The 18,210-nt window shown below is 39.8% G+C and overlaps 1 protein-coding gene across 1 annotated transcript; it reads left to right on the top strand.

The window, feature by feature from the left end:
• Positions 1-13,815: 13,815 nt before the first annotated feature.
• Positions 13,816-14,844, top strand: LOC109828186. The gene has a single exon (XM_020395215.1). It carries the CDS (start codon positions 14,192-14,194, stop codon positions 14,621-14,623), a length of 432 nt encoding a protein of 143 aa, XP_020250804.1. The 5' UTR covers positions 13,816-14,191; the 3' UTR covers positions 14,624-14,844.
• The last annotated feature ends 3,366 nt before the right edge of the window (positions 14,845-18,210 follow it).

The following is an 18,210-nucleotide window of genomic DNA, read 5'->3' as shown; positions in this document are numbered from 1 at the left end:
ACATGTATTGCAAGGCATATATTAGTCTGTGATGGACCGTGAAAATCTTGTTGCCTGAATTGGAGTAGCGATTCATGGATATTTCTGTTCTCTTGCTAAAAGACTTGCTACATAATGCGTGCTTGACAGTCTTTTCTTTTCGACACAAATCTTTTCGACACATAATGCGTGCTTGTCAGTTGTGTAACAGCTTTGTCATTGGTGGCATTTCTGCATATGCAGCTTTCAGTGATACTTCTAGGAAGGATTATTTTGGCTTCAAATGGCTTTTTTCTGTAAGGCTCTAAAGTCGATTACAGGCTTCATAAACTATTCTACTACGATATCAAGCATTCACAATTCTAATATATGATAATAATAATAAAAAGTTTTACACCTCAAATGTTAAAATATCAATGTTAGCTACAAATAAGACACAACAGACTGAGAATATATCTTAGAGACCCAACAGAAGCATGTTTGGTGAAAGATGAGACCTTCTAAGGTCATGAAAAAGGCTTGGGCGCAAAACAGTGGTGTCTCATGATTATTTGCAATTGACTACATAAATTAGAAAATGCCCGATTATCCACTTATGTGCAATGTAGTCCATATCCTCGTCTGACGCCGACCCACCACTGCTGCAATCCTTTTTATTGATTTTTTGGGCGTGTCATGATTATCTCTTGTAATTAAGTCCACAAAATAATGAAACATGAAAACTATTCTTATCCTATCTGTTAATATTAAGACAGTAAGACAACAATGGCAATCCCTTTCTATTTGGATTCACTAAGCCTCTATGCAAAATATTCGGATTCCCAGTAAGACAACAATGGCAATCCCTTTCTATTTGGATTCACTAAGCCTCTATGCAAAATATTCGGATTCCCTACGTAATTCCTACTTTATTCAGCTTCAATAGGGAAATATGCTTTCTTAAACTAATTTTCTATCTGGGAACAGTCTTTGCTAAACTAAAACTTGAAAAGCATGAGCACCTACAAAAACTATAAACCAAAAACTTCAGAGTATAACTAATTCATCTAAGATACTAGATCAGAAATGATGTCAACTTAGGAAAGTGGATTCCTTTTGAGGACATTGCAAAAGCACAACATAAAAAATTATAAAAGCTGAAAAAGAAGAAAAATTAAGGACGAAAAGAAAAATAAGGAGCTACTCAGTAGCCACATTATGTAGTATTTACGTCATGATTATCTCTTGTAATTAAGTCCACAAAATAATGAAACATGGAAACTATCCTTATCCTATCTGTTAATATTAAGACAGTAAGACAACAATTAAGATGATCCTTACTATTTACGTCTTCAGTAGTATTTATCATCCTACATTGCTTTTACTTTGCATAAGATTTTTTTTGTCGTTATATGTTTAATGTCATTTCTTAATAGTTAGCCACATTCATGTCACAAATGCTTCAACACTACAAATGCATGTCATAAATTATTCATGAAGAATTACAGAAAATAGGAAGGAACCAGCAGACAGACTGGCGATCGACCGCCAACGTGCACACAGTCTTACTGCGATCGCGATTGACTATAATTGTTTTCTGCTCTCGGTTTGGTGTTCGGTCGACCGCCGCGGTCGACTGCGAGACCTGCGCGGTCGACCGCCGAAGCGGTTTTGGCTGGGTTCAGTTTCCAGACCCGTTTCATTTTGGATTTGTATAAATACCCTTTGGGTGTTTTTAGGGTATGCAAGGCAGGAGTTTTTGAGCAGATTGTGAGAGTTTTCTTTGGGCTTCTATTCTAGAAGCAATTGGAGAGATTAAGAGTGAGTTGTTGAGGGTTTTGTTGAGAGATTGTAACCCTAGTTTGTTCCTCTTGATTTCTAATAGTGAAAACTCCCCCCTCCTTGCCCCGTGGACGTAGGCATCTCGCCGAACCACGTAACACTGGTGTTCGATTGTTTGTGCTATTGATTTTGGTTGGTTCTTTATCTTTCTCGGTGATTGGTTTGGTTTCTCAGGCACAACAATTGGTATCAGAGCTTCGGGCAACGCTTGGGCTTTTTGGAGGTATAGATCAGTTGGGAAGTTCATCTAGAGCTTCGATTGATGATAAAGATTGGATCTTTATGGTAAAGTTTCTATCTTTTTTGAAGTTGGATCTATTTCCTATTTGTTCCGCAATTGTTTGGGTGCTTTGAAATATATGGCTAAAAAAAATAAAAGTGGGGAGGGTTCTTCTAGTGTGAAGGCCGTCCAAAGTTTGCATATACATTCTATAAAAATAGATGTGGAAAAGTTCAACGGCACAAATAATTTTGGACTTTGGCGATGCGAAGTCATGGATGCGCTAAATGCACAAAATTTGGAAGATACATTAGAGTTGGACGGGAAACCGGTCGACGTTGATGAAAAGGTTTGGAATAAAATGAATAGAATGGCGTGTGGTGTGATTAGGTGTTACCTTACCCAAGATCTAAAATATGATGTGATGAATGAAACTTCGGCAAAGAAGATTTGGGAGGCCCTAGAGGGTAAATATTTGACGAAGAGCATCAAAAATCGTTTGCATTTGAAGAGGAGGCTTTATCGCTTCCAATTGAAGAAGGGAACATCCATTAGTGATCACATGAACCACTACACGAAGCTACTTGCAGATTTGGCGAATGTGGATGTTATAGTTGAAGATGAAGACAAGGCATTGTTGTTATTGAGTTCCTTACCCGACGAGGAATATGAGACCTTTGTTGTCACTCTTATTAATGGGAAGGCATCTCTTTCGTATAGTGAGGTCACCGCAGTCCTTGTAAACTATCAACTTCGAAAGAAGGACAATGAGACTTCCATCGAGCCGGTTGTGGGGGCATTGGTTGCAAGAGCTAGAAGTCCAAACCGTGGAAGAAGGTCGTAGTATAGAGGGGGGCATCTTGCAGTTGGTAGGAATCAGTGTGCCTTTTGTAAGGAGGATGGACATTGGAAAGCCGAATGCCCAAAATTGCAAGCTGTGAAGAATAAAGGGAAAGCTATTCAAGCTTCAGAGGTGAATGTTGCCAAGGCTAGTGGCGTTGTTTCAGATTCAGATTCTTCGGGCTATTCGTGCCCAGCTCTTCCGTAAATTGATGTTCCCGACTCCACCGAGTGGATGTTGGATTCTGGTGCTACTTACCACATATGCCCTAGAAGGGATTGGTTCTCCAGCTTTTAGGAGTTGGAAAGAGGGGATGTTGTTCTCATGGGTAATGATCACAGATGCCCTATTAGTGGTATTGGTACCGTTCAGATTCGGATGAGTGACGGGATGATCCGGGAGTTGGCTGATGTGAGGTTCGTTCCTCAACTGAGGAAGAACATCATTTTACTTGGGATATTGGAGGCATCAGGCTATAGGGTGACCTTGGCGGATTCTCGCTTGAAGGTAACATCGGGGTCCATGATTATGATGAAGGGAGTCAGACGGAGTAACTTGTATTATCTGCTTGGGAGCACGGTAGTTGATAGGGCGCTGACTTCTTCTATGGCTAGACTGTGGCATTGTTTGGTACTGGGATATATTGTTGGTTATACCATGCACAGATTATTGAGGAGTGCTATGACCTGCAGATTGAAGTCCTGTGAGCACATTGGGATGAGCGAGAAGACCGAGGTGGAGTTTAGCACTTCTATCCATCGATCGAGGGGTCTTATTGGAGGTGTTCAGTCAGGCATTAGGGGGCTTTCCGAGGAGGCATCATCAGGAGGTAATCGTTATTTTGTTTCCTATGTTGGGGATTGTACTAGGCATATTTGGGTTGCAACCAAGTCCCGTTAGTATAAAGCCCTAGTAGTCCGTAACAGTTGGAGGAGGTGTATGGGCAGAAATGTTACCAGTCGTACTTGTTCTAGTAGGAGTCCTTTCTTGCATTGGTACCGAGCTCATGGCAGTTGGAGATACTTCAGAGGATAGGAGGCAGTGGGCGACGTGATGAGATGGCGGATTTAGTGAGTCGTTCTTTTCTGGAGGAGGATCGGCATTGGTTGTCGAGCAGTGGATCTGGTATTCAGGCTTCGACAGGTTTGGGTCATCTTATGAGGTTGCCGACTGCTGTGCTAGAGTTGTTAGATCTGGTGGAGCTGCTTCAGCTTTTGGTTGGCGTCGGATATTTAGCTACCCAGCACTTGGTCACATTGTGGATGTGAGATTGGATCCTATTGCGCATTTGGGATTCAGAGGCTTGTTCGGCTATTAGTAGGGAGCTTCTGAGTTTGGTCTGAGCAGGTTTGTCACTTTGGACTCTCGGCAGGTAGAGAGTATTGATCAGATTAGAGGGATACCGCAGTGGGTGGAGGTTGATGCTACTCCACATTGGGTGGGGATTTCCCCACATACTCCAGGTCATTCTGCATTATTTGGGATTCCAACTGAGGTGGTACAGCGTGAGAGTCATTTATTTATGGGTGCAGATGATGAGGTAGTTGATTTGGATGCAGCTGGTGGATATGTTTTGGATACGGCCATTGTTACATCTCAGGTGGAGGTGTTGGATTGTTTTCAGATTAGGCTCGTTGATGATGCTATCAGCTGCAGGTTGGATTGAGGGCCTTTGGAGGCCATTGGGTGAACTACGTGAAGGTTTGATTCCTTGGGAAAGAGGATACGTAGGCAGTCTTTATGATGCAGCCATTTTGGTGAGCGACATCGATATTTGGGGTGAGTGTTTGCACTCTCATTTGGGTCTTAGAAAATGAGGCATTTGGTGTAGTCGGTGTAGGCTCAGTTAATTGGTGAGTAGACACAGATGGTTTTGGGGTTGAGTGTTCGCACTCCCGTTTGGGTCTCGATGTGTTGTGGATGGGTTCCGTTGTCATGAGTCTGTTGCCATAGCGTACTGGATGCAGCAGTTGAGGCATTGGTTTGATTGGTGTCGGCTCAGTTTTGGTGGAAACATTCGCCGAGGTGGAGAATTAAAGAATTAAAGAATTTACAGAAACAGGAAGAACTGTAGCCAGACTGGCGGTCGAACCACCCGGGTCGACCGCGGTCGACCGTGGATGACTGTAATGGTTTTTTTCTCGGGTTTTGGGGTTCGGTCGACCGTCACGGTCGACCGCGAGACCTGCGCGGTCGACCGCCAAAGCAGTTATGTCAGGGTTCAGTTTCCAGACCCGTTTTGTTTTGGATTTGTATAAATACCCTTTGGGTGTTTTTAGGGTATGCAAGCCAGGAGTTTTTGAGCAGATTGTGAGGGTTTTCTTTGGGCTTCTATTCTAGGAGCAATTGGAGAGATTAAGAGTGAGTTGTTGAGGGTTTTGGTGAGAGATTGTAACCCTAGTTTGATCCTCTTGATTTCTAATAGTAAAAACTCCCCCCTCCTTGTCCCGTGGACGTAGGCATCTCGTCGAACCACGTAAAACTGGTGTTTGATTGTTTCTCCTATTGATTTTGGTTGGTTCTTTATCTTTCTCGGCGATTGGTTTGGTTTCTCAGGCACAACAATTCATACAACAAAAGGCTTGTTTATTAAGCTTAAGTTTACATGTTTGGATATACTTAGTGTGAATTCGATTTATTTTACAGATTGATTCTCAGACCACTCGTCCACCACCTGTTGTTCCTGCTACTACTCCCCCGACTTTAGCTCATCATTCTCTGGATGCTCAGGGTTCTACATCTGCTGCTCAATGTTCTCCTCAAGATATTTCGACACAAAACCCTCTTGCTAGTCGATTAGGAGGCGTGCTGGGGGCATGCTGGGGGGCGTCTTAGGGAGCTTTACACAGGAGGGCTATAGCGAGGATGACATCCGCAAAGCTTTTGCTGATTATATTCGATTAAATCACCTGTGACTTGTACTTTTAATTAACATACTTACATTTGTATATTTTAGATATCCTCTTTTGGGACTTGAGTTAATTATAAGTTGTTGTATTTTGGTTCTAGCTAGTCAATCTTTTGTTTCATGCGTGGGAATATATATGTTGTGAACAGGTGTATTATATATTTTTGTGGGAAATGTTATATGTAAACGTTGTAGGCAAAAGTGAAAAAAAGGAAAAACACAAGCACCAACGATTGTAACCGTTGGTGCATGTTTTGAAACAATTAATGCACAATATACGCACCAACGGTTGTAACCGTTGGTGCAAAGAGTTGCACCAACGGGTACAACCGTTGGTGCTGTTGTTTGCACCAACGGTTGTAACCGTTGGTGCCATTGTTTTCATGATTTAATTATTTTTAAATATTTAATTATATTTTTACTTGTACCAACGGGTGCAACCGTTGGTGCAGAAATTACACCCGTTGGGGCAGTTTCAGCCCAACGCTATTTGCTGTAACGGTTGATTTATCTGCCCCAACAGTCCCAACCGTTGGGGATACTATCTGCCCCAACGGTTACAACCGTTGGGGCAAGCCTTCTTTGTAGTAGTGATAGTTCATTTAAACTTCATGATTGGTAATTGTATTTCATTTCTCTGACAAGATGTCCTAGGTCAAAAATTTGACCTCCTCTTTCTCTGTCTCTTTCATAGGAGAACGGACCAGGAGGTCCAAGATCAATTTTAAAACTGGCTGATGGGTCAATTTCATCAAACTAGCAATAAGCATTTGTAACTGATTTTCCACTTAAATAAACTAACCATTCAGGAAATTAGAAAAGACGCTACATGCATGTATGGCCTCTTCAGGCATGCATAAGACTTAAAGACACAACCAATTGTCTCTTTGATTAAGTCAATCTCAACTCTGGATATCTGCAATAAATCTATATATTATTCAGCTTTCAGTCAATTTGGCTGCGCAGGATGTAGTTTGCTAAGTAAAATTATTGTTAATTGTTACTTGGGCTTCTTTGATGATGAGCCAATATTTATTAGTAGCCACTTACTTTGCCTAGAATCAGTGAATTTCTTCTATGCGGGTTTAGGACCTGGACGTCGTAACGAAAAACATTTTAAATCCAAGAAGTAATAAGATGATTTGGATACACGGATGGTATGTTTAATATTTGTGTAATCTAATATATTGTTTGGTTTAAGCGTATCTAACATACGTACATAGGATACTGTCGGTTACATACGATGATTGTATGGAGCTACAATCATCGTATAGGCACAGAACTAAGTACGGGTCCGCATAAAGTCTTTTTTTGTTATAAATACGCTCTCTGACATCTCCGTTCTATAATAGAAAGGATACTTATGTTCTATTTTATTAGCGCAAATATTTTTCATCATTTTTTTTTTTGATTGCTTTAAAATCCTGTACCATATAAATGTTTTAATTCTGATCATCACATGATTTCAAAGAGCACTTGCAATCCATAGTATTCTTTACAAATGAAGGGCAGAAGGTATCGCCAGTGGACCATGAGATGTATGCTGTATGCATGTCTTAATAGAGTAGAATGTAAATGATAATACTTGCAATACGTAGTACATAAAGAGATCTCAATAAATAACGCTAAGTTTAATTTAATATAATATTTGTCTCTCTTAAACTCTCTCTAACCATTGAACTAAAATTTTAAAGTTATTTGTAGGGGTTGAGGACGGGATATAGTTTTTTTTTTTTAATTACTTCTTAACACAATCATTAAATAAGCTATAGCAGCTCACTTACTGATGTAACCATCATTTTAGTATCCTATCCCACAAGCCTTGAAGTCAATTCTCATGCGACTCCAACCCGACAATGTCGACATTTTAACTACTCCCACCAAAAACAAAAGCTGGAAAAAAACACACACGGCACTAACCACGCGCTACAAATAACCATCCAAACCCATCCCCACTCAGCCCAGAAAAACAAAACACACCATGTCTTTCAACAAAAACAACAACATCCTCCCAATCTCCTCAAACCCAAGTTCACCAGCAAAAGACTGGCCGACTGCCGAAAAGCCCGATCCCCGTCGACGGCGAATCTGTATCGGTCTCTCTGCTATCTTTGCTCGTGATGGTTTGTTCCAGGCAGTACAACAATTGGTATCAGAGCTTACGGCAACGCATTGGCCTGTTTTGGAGTATAGATCAGTGGGAAGTTCATCTAAGAGCTTCGATGAATGATAAAGATGGATCTTTATGGAATTTCTATCTTTTGAGAGGTTGATCTATATTCCCTATTTTGTTCCGCATTGTTTGGTGCTTTAGAATATATGGCATAAAGAAAAATAAAAGTGGGAGAGGTTCTTCTAGATGTGAAGGCCGTCCAAAGTTTGCAGAGGGTACATTATATAAAAAATAGATGTGGAAAAGTTCAACGGCAGCAATAATTTTGGATTTGCGATGCGAAGCTTCATGGATGGCTAAATGCACAAAATTTGAAATACATTTAGATTGGAACGGAAGCGGTCGGACGTTGATGAAAAGGTTCTTGAATGAAAATGAATAGAATGGCGTGTTCGTGATGATTAGGTGTTACCTACACCAGATCTAAAATAATGATGTGAGAATGAAACTCGGCAAAGAAATTTGGAGGCCCTAGAGGGAATATTTGACGAAGAGCATCAAAAATCGTTGGCATTTGAAGAGAGGCCTTTTATCGCTCAATGAAAGAAGGAACATGCCATAGTGATCACATGAACCACTACAACAAGCTACTTGCAGATTATTGGCGAATGTGGATTTTATAGTTGAGAGAGTGAAACATAGGCATTGTTGTTAATCTCCGAGTTTCCTTACCACGACGAAGGAATAGCAGACCTTGTTGTCACTCTTATAATGGAAGGCGATCTCCTTTCGACTATAGTGAGTCACCAGCAGTCCTTGTAAAGTTTTGTTAAGTCCAACTTCGTAGAAGACAATGGACTTCCATCGAGCCGGTTGTGGGGGCATTTGGTTTCAAGAGCTAGAAGTCCAAACCGTGGAAGAAGTCGTAGTATAGAATGGGGTCATCTTGCAGTTGGTAGGATCAGTGGTGCCTTTGTAAGTGAGGATGGACATTGGAAAAGCCGAATGCCCAAATTGCAAGCTGTGAAGAATAAAGGGAAAAGCTATACAAGGCTTCAGAGGTGAATGTTGCCAAGCTAGTGCGTTGTTTCAGATCAGATTCTTCGGGCTATTCGCCCAGCTCTTCTAAATCTGAATTTCCCAGACTCCACCGGAGTGTATGTTGATTCCGGGCTAACTTACCACATATGCCTCTATAAGGTATGGTCTCCAGCTATTTAGGAGATTAAAGAGGGAATGTTCGTTCTCATGGGTAATAGAGTCACAGATGCCCTATTAGTGTAATTGGTACCGTTCAGATTCGGATGAAGTGACGGATGATCCGGGAGTTGGCTGATGTAGTTCGTTCCTGCACTGAGGAAGAACATCATTTGAACTTTGGGATATTGGAGGCATCAGGCAATAGGTGACCTTGGCGGATCTCGCTCTGAAGTAAACATCGGGTCCCATGATTATGAGTTAGGGAGCAGAGGAGTAACTTGTATTATCTTGCTATGGAGCACGGTAGTTTATAGGAGCGCTGACTTCTCTATGGTAGACTGTGGCATGTTGGTTACTGGATATTATTTTTGTTATACCAATGCACAAGATTATTGAGGGAGTGCTATACCTGCAGATTGAAAGTCCTGTGAGCACATTGGATGAGCGAGAAAGACCGAGGTGAGTTTAGCAACTTCTATCCCCAATCGGTCCGAGGGCTTATTGGAAGTGTTCAGTCAAGGGCATAGGGGGCTTCCGAGGAGGCGCATCATCAGGAGGTAATTCTTATTTATGTTTTCCTATGTTGGAATAATTGTACTAGGCTATTTGGGTGCAAACCAAGTCCCCGTTAGTATAAAGCCCTAGTAGTCCGTAACAGTTGGAGAGGTGTATGGGCAGAAATGTTACCATCGTATACTTTTCCTAGTAAGGAGATCCTTATCCTGAGCATTTGGTACCGAGCTCATGGCAGTTGGAGATACTTCAGAGGATAGAGCAGTGGCGACGTGATGAGATGGCGGAAATTTAGTTGAGGTCGTTCTTTCTGGAGAAAGGATCGCATTGGTTGATCGAGCCAGTGGAATCTGGTATTCAGGCTTTCGACAGGTTATTGGAGTCAACTATATGAGTTTGCCGACTGCTGTGCTAAGTTGTTAGAATCTGGTGGAGCGCTTCAGCTATGGTTGGCGTCGGATATTTAGCTACCAGGCAGCACTTGGATCACATGATGGATGTGAGGATTGGATCCAATTGCCATTCTGGATTCAGAGGCTTGTCGGGCTATTATAGGGAAAGCTTCTGATTTTCTGAGCAAGGTTGATCACTTTGGACTCTCGCAGGTAGAGAGTATTGATCAGATCTGAGGGATTACCAGCTAGGGTGGAGGTATGATGCTAACTCCACATGCGGTGGGGATTTCCCCAATACTCCAGTCATTCTGCATTATATTGGGATCCAACTGAGGTGGTACAGCGTAGAGTCAATTTAATGTTATGTGAGATGATGAGGTAGTTTGAATTTGGATGCAAGCTGGTGGATATGTTTTGGAATAAGGCCATTTGTTACAACTTCATGTGAGGTGTTGGATTGTATTCAATTAGGCATCGTTGATGATGCTATCAGCTGCAAGGTTGATTAGGCGTTTGGAGAGCCATTGGGTAGAACTACGTGGAAGGTTGATTCCTTGGAAAGAGGAATACGTAGGCAGTCTTTAGAGCAGCCATTTTGGTGAGCGACATCGATATTGGGTGAGTGTTTTTAACAACTCTCAATTTGGGTCTAGAAAATAGGCATTGGTGTAGTCGGCTTGTAGGCTAGTTAATGTTGAGTAGACCACAGATGGTTTGGGTGAGCTGTTCGCACTCCTCGTTTTGGGTCTCGAGATGTGTTTGTGGATGGTTCGCGAGTTATCATGAGTCTGTTGTCCATACGTACTGGATGCAGGCAGTTGATGCACTTGGTTTGATTGGAGGTCGGCTCAGTTTTGTGAACATTCGTCCGAGGTGGAGAATTAAAAAGAATTACAGAAAACAGGAAGAAACCTGTAGGCAGACTGGCGGTCGACCACCGGGGAGGGGAGGGGGGAGGGCGGGCCCGGTCGACGCCACGTGCACACATCCCTACTGGGATTGCGAAGGATGGCGGTTTCGACCGCCGAGAGTCCGACGTGATGACATGTACATGGTGTTTTTTCTCGGTTTGGGTCGGTCGAACGCGTACACGATCGCCGCGAGACCTGCGCGGTTCGACCGGCCAAGCAGTTTTATGTCAAGGGTCAGATTTCCAGACCCGTTTTGTTTGTTTGTATAAATACCCTTTGGTTTTTTAGGTATGCAAGCCAAGGATTTTTGAGCAATTTGTGAAGGTTTCGTTTGGCTCTAAATTCTAGAGAGCAATGAGAGATTAAAGTGATTGTTGAGGGTTTTGTGAGAGATGTACCCTAGTTTGATCCTCTTGAGTTTCTAGATAAGAAAACTCCGCCCTCGCTTGTCCACGTGGCACGTAGGCATCTCGGCGAAACGCACGTAAAAACTGTGTTTGATTTTCTCGCTATTTATTTTGATTGTTACTTTGGGCTTCTATTCTAGGAGCAATTGGAGAGATTAAGAGTGAGTTGTTGAGGGTTTTGGTGAGAGATTGTAACCCTAGTTTGATCCTCTTGATTTCTAATAGTAAAAACTCCCCCCTCCTTGTCCCGTGGACGTAGGCATCTCGTCGAACCACGTAAAACTGGTGTTTGATTGTTTCTCCTATTGATTTTGGTTGGTTCTTTATCTTTCTCGGCGATTGGTTTGGTTTCTCAGGCACAACAATTCATACAACAAAAGGCTTGTTTATTAAGCTTAAGTTTACATGTTTGGATATACTTAGTGTGAATTTGAATTATTTTACAGATTGATTCTCAGACCACTCGTCCACCACCTGTTGTTCCTGCTACTACTCCCCCGACTTTAGCTCATCATTCTCTGGATGCTCAGGGTTCTACATCTGCTGCTCAATGTTCTCCTCAGGATATTTCGACACAAAACCCTCTTGCTAGTCGATTAGGAGGCGTGCTGGGGGCATGCTGGGGGGCGTCTTAGGGAGCTTTACACAGGAGGGCTATAGCGAGGATGACATCCGCAAAGCTTTTGCTGATTATATTCGATTAAATCACCTGTGACTTGTACTTTTAATTAACATACTTACATTTGTATATTTTAGATATCCTCTTTTGGGACTTGAGTTAATTATAAGTTGTTGTATTTTGGTTCTAGCTAGTCAATCTTTTGTTTCATGCGTGGGAATATATATGTTGTGAACAGGTGTATTATTTGTGGGAAATGTTATATGTAAACGTTGTAGGCAAAAGTGAAAAAAAGGAAAAACACAAGCACCAACGATTGTAACCGTTGGTGCATGTTTTGAAACAATTAATGCACAATATACGCACCAACGGTTGTAACCGTTGGTGCAAAGAGTTGCACCAACGGGTACAACCGTTGGTGCTGTTGTTTGCACCAACGGTTGTAACCGTTGGTGCCATTGTTTTCATGATTTAATTATTTTTAAATATTTAATTATATTTTTACTTGTACCAACGGGTGCAACCGTTGGTGCAGAAATTACACCCGTTGGGGCAGTTTCAGCCCAACGCTATTTGCTGTAACGGTTGATTTATCTGCCCCAACAGTCCCAACCGTTGGGGATACTATCTGCCCCAACGGTTACAACCGTTGGGGCAAGCCTTCTTTGTAGTAGTGATAGTTCATTTAAACTTCATGATTGGTAATTGTATTTCATTTCTCTGACAAGATGTCCTAGGTCAAAAATTTGACCTCCTCTTTCTCTGTCTCTTTCATAGGAGAACGGACCAGGAGGTCCAAGATCAATTTTAAAACTGGCTGATGGGTCAATTTCATCAAACTAGCAATAAGCATTTGTAACTGATTTTCCACTTAAATAAACTAACCATTCAGGAAATTAGAAAAGACGCTACATGCATGTATGGCCTCTTCAGGCATGCATAAGACTTAAAGACACAACCAATTGTCTCTTTGATTAAGTCAATCTCAACTCTGGATATCTGCAATAAATCTATATATTATTCAGCTTTCAGTCAATTTGGCTGCGCAGGATGTAGTTTGCTAAGTAAAATTATTGTTAATTGTTACTTGGGCTTCTTTGATGATGAGCCAATATTTATTAGTAGCCACTTACTTTGCCTAGAATCAGTGAATTTCTTCTATGCGGGTTTAGGACCTGGACGTCGTAACGAAAAACATTTTAAATCCAAGAAGTAATAAGATGATTTGGATACACGGATGGTATGTTTAATATTTGTGTAATCTAATATATTGTTTGGTTTAAGCGTATCTAACATACGTACATAGGATACTGTCGGTTACATACGATGATTGTATGGAGCTACAATCATCGTATAGGCACAGAACTAAGTACGGGTCCGCATAAAGTCTTTTTTTGTTATAAATACGCTCTCTGACATCTCCGTTCTATAATAGAAAGGATACTTATGTTCTATTTTATTAGCGCAAATATTTTTCATCATTTTTTTTTTTGATTGCTTTAAAATCCTGTACCATATAAATGTTTTAATTCTGATCATCACATGATTTCAAAGAGCACTTGCAATCCATAGTATTCTTTACAAATGAAGGGCAGAAGGTATCGCCAGTGGACCATGAGATGTATGCTGTATGCATGTCTTAATAGAGTAGAATGTAAATGATAATACTTGCAATACGTAGTACATAAAGAGATCTCAATAAATAACGCTAAGTTTAATTTAATATAATATTTGTCTCTCTTAAACTCTCTCTAACCATTGAACTAAAATTTTAAAGTTATTTGTAGGGGTTGAGGACGGGATATAGTTTTTTTTTTTTAATTACTTCTTAACACAATCATTAAATAAGCTATAGCAGCTCACTTACTGATGTAACCATCATTTTAGTATCCTATCCCACAAGCCTTGAAGTCAATTCTCATGCGACTCCAACCCGACAATGTCGACATTTTAACTACTCCCACCAAAAACAAAAGCTGGAAAAAAACACACACGGCACTAACCACGCGCTACAAATAACCATCCAAACCCATCCCCACTCAGCCCAGAAAAACAAAACACACCATGTCTTTCAACAAAAACAACAACATCCTCCCAATCTCCTCAAACCCAAGTTCACCAGCAAAAGACTGGCCGACTGCCGAAAAGCCCGATCCCCGTCGACGGCGAATCTGTATCGGTCTCTTCTGCGTCTGGCCATAGCCGCAATCGCCGCGACCGTCCTCATCCTCGCTTTCACAGTATACAAAATTAGAGAGCCAACAATGAGACTGAACTCCGTCAACTTCAAAGACCTCGACCTCACTAAGAACCTAACCGTCATAGCCGATGTGTCGGTCAAGAACCCTAATGCACTCCCCTTTAAGTTCAAATCAAGCACAACGACACTTCTGTATGGGACCAAACAAGTCGGGGTGGCTTATGGGCCGCCAGGGCAAGTTGGGGCTCGTGGGACGCTGCGGACCAACGTGACGATGAACGTGATTTCAAGCAAATTGGTCGGAGATTCGAAGTTCATGGAGGACGTGGGGAAAGGGTCGCTTGAGCTCGAGACGTCGACGATGGTGGGAGGGAAAGTGACGATATTGGGGATGTTCAAGAGGCATGTGGATGTGATGATGAAGTGTAGCGTGAGTGTTGAGATTGGGAGCCAGAAGATTCTTGATCAGCAGTGCACACAAAAGATGTGGTTATGAGATTGCGTAGATGGTAATTAACTTGCTAGATTGCGCTCTTGAGGGCATGGGCTTAGTTAGTGACATTGTTATGCGTAAAAATTCTGATTTTATGAGCTATATATAGAGAATGGAATTGAGTGCGATATGTTGCAGAGCTTTACATGAATTAAGAGCAATTGGCCTGGTTATTTTTATCATGTACACCATTCAAATAATAGTTAACTTTAAATTATCCTTAATCATACTAGACTCTATAATAACATGTAAGGGTATATATGTAAATTGAATATGCATATATATAACTCTCAAATAGGTGAAATATATTTCCCTCTATTCCTCATATTAAACTCTCAAACAGAGAGAAATATTTTTTTTCTTCACTCCTTCGCACCCCTAATTCCCCTACCCTTTTCCTTCCTACAGCCCCGCACTCCACCCCTATTGAACTGCAAACAAAATGTTAAAATAATTTTCCACCATTATCTGAAGTTGACTATTTTTAAATGATGAACAAATTATCTTTAATTATGTTTACTACCGTTAAAAACAATTTTCTATTGTTAGGATAGACGTAATACACGTCTTTGACAGTTAAAAAAAGAAAGGTTGCTAATAGAAAGAAGTAGCAGTACTCTTTTATTTAAGATGACTTCTTTTTCACTTTAATAGTCTAATTATTCTTTCTAAGAATGTAATCCTTTAATGGAATAATTCAATCTTATTCCTTGTAGGCTAGGGTGACGATTAAACTCATTGGACACGTACAATTTGAAGATTAAAAGAACATTATCATGGATAATTTCAAAACCTATGATATATAGAGGTATATATGAGAAAAACTCGTTAATTATATTTCTCTTTTTTCGGTGTATGTTGATGATAAAATCATACTCTTTTTAAAAGTGTGAGTTTTGAAAAAACTTTCGGTAGACAAAAATATTCTTTATTTTTTAGGTATTACATTTTAATTCTATCCAAAATAATAATTAATTTTTTGTTATTGTTATGTTGTGAATCAAATATTAATCCATTATTGGCCAAGGCTGTAAAGTTGGTTGTTTTGGGGAAGAGTAAGTTGATAAAATGATTTTTAAAGGTAATAGGATAGTAGTTTCGAGTGGGTGATGGATAAAGAATTTAAAATGGAACTTTTTCATGCTTGGTATCTAGAGTTCCACTATAGATGATTTCCTATTGGCCAAAACTAGGAGTAAGCATAATTCGGTTTAAACCGAACAAACCGATCGAACCAGTCGAAATTTAACAGTTCGGTTCGGTTTTTATTAGAGTTCGGGTCGGGTCGGGTTGAAGTTTTTTCAACCCGATTCGAACCGAATTGTATTACTCATTCTAATTACTAGTTACATCCGCTTAAATCCGACCCATTATATTTCATATAGAGTTACTTCTCTGTAGCTTGATATATTTTTCTCTCACGCGACCTGATAGCGATAAAATACCCCATAATTAGTGTTCTTTCCAATTCTAGGGCTTTTCATTATCTCTAGTTCTCTATATCTCTCTATTACATATTCGCTTCTTCTACTTTGGACCAATTCACTTTGAATGTAAGAAACTTAAATCATAATATTGATTCTAACATTTTTCTGATTTTTCTCCTCGATTGATATATTTTTAGATCAGACTCCTCTTTGGATTAGACTTATATAATTTTATAGAAACTATACCCAACATCCAAGTTATTACATATTTTTTTATTTACTTTGTGTATCGGATTGAGATCACTTTAATTCTTTATGTAAGTTTTCTCTAAAAAAATTTATGTAATCTTTGGTAGGAATAAGATTTTGATTTCTACATCTAATATTCAGTAGTATTTAATAGTTTATGAATTTTAATAAATTAAAGTGTAAGAGACTTCTTTCTTCGTCAACAGATTAGAGGTGAAATTGAATATGGACATAACATTTGTACCTAAGTGAAAACCGAACAAACCGACCCGAACCAAACTGAACCGACTTGAATCGGTTCGCTTCAGTTTTGAATGATAAGCAATTCGGTTCGGTTGGACTAAATTTAGCAAAAAACCGAACCGACCGACCGATTGCACAGCCCTAGTCAATACTTCAAGTTTTCTGTGCAACCATCATCAGTTAGAATCCCTTCAATTTGCCTTCATATATATCTGGACTTGCGTGTTGTAGTAATAAGAAGAAAACAAGGCCTCGTCAGTTTTTTTTTGGAAGCCCTTCATCTTTCTTTGTTCCTATTGCTTGATCTTTTGTTGCTATTATTTTGTTCCTATTGTTTGAGAGAGATAAATATGAGTTTTGGGGTGTTAATTTGTATTAGTGATTGAGAAATCTTAACATTGTATCTTTCAAAATTTAATAATAAAGTTATTCCCCTACTTTGCCCATGATTGTATGCTACTAGCCAAACCACTTTTATCAGTGTGTATTGTCCTCTTGATTTTCTTTTTCTTTTCCCTTTCATGTGATTTATAAACTAAATCATGTATATTTTTGAGTATATTCTTCTTAATAGTTTTTGTGCTTTCGTGTGTTTGATATTTATTTACGTTTTCAACATAACATCATTATCAATTCAAAGAAATAATAAATAATAAGCTAACGATTGTATATGAAAAGACATCCAACTTTTCACATATGGTTATCAATTAAATTCTATATTTCTATATCAACAAGGTAACATCATGGTGTTCTCAAATTAAGGTTTGTTAAGGAATACTTGACTTCGATTATTGGATTATTGAAGATCCATCTTGACAACTAGAGATTATTGCCCGCGAACCCTGAACAAAAAGAGTTAGTTTAGTATTCTAATCTATAATATTTTTATTTTTTTTATTGATGTGAATATTTATCTTACTTGAGATAACATCCCATAGTGACAGCTAAAATATATCAATGAAACATAACATCCCATAGTGACAGATAAAATATATCAATGAAACTTAACATGAAATGTCTAAGGATAAAATATTGCATGATAAATTAACAACTAACATTAATTGTACTATAAGCGGCTACGAACATAATTTGTACATTTAAAAAATAAACTACAAAATTTAACATCTTAATTGATCATAACGCTCATAACTATCACCGTACATATCCTCTTGAAACAACTGTCAACGTTATATCAGCGGGCTCGAGAATAGTAGCAGGCACAACTGTCAACGTTATATCGACTCCTCTAGGTGAGTCTACAATGCCCGTCGGGTTTGGGGGAATAACAGCCTGAAGATGAGAATTGAACGGCTGACCCATAGCCATGCTTTCCTCCAACGGGGAAGAAACAGAACCCTCAGGTAAACTAAGGAGGCCAGAAATCATAGCCGTATCAGTCCTAGTGGCTGGTCCTACGATTAGAATTCCTTATCAGTCCAATAGAGATTTTGACAAATAAAGAGAATGACGGTGTAGGGGATTATATGCATACCTGCAGATGAACCACCCTCATGTAAACTAGGAATGCCAGAAGTTGTAACCGTATCAGTCCTAGTGGCTGGCCCTACGATTAGAATTTCTTATCGGTCAAATAGAGATGTCGACAAATGAAGATAATAACAATGTCAGGGATTAGATGCATACCTGTAGATGAACCACCCTTAGCGAATA

This window comes from Asparagus officinalis, unplaced genomic scaffold (assembly GCF_001876935.1).
Source record: "Asparagus officinalis unplaced genomic scaffold, Aspof.V1 AsparagusV1_Un805, whole genome shotgun sequence".
Lineage (NCBI taxonomy): Eukaryota > Viridiplantae > Streptophyta > Magnoliopsida > Asparagales > Asparagaceae > Asparagus > Asparagus officinalis.
Note: the sequence above shows the minus strand (reverse complement) of the source record. Positions and strands in the feature narration are given on the sequence as shown.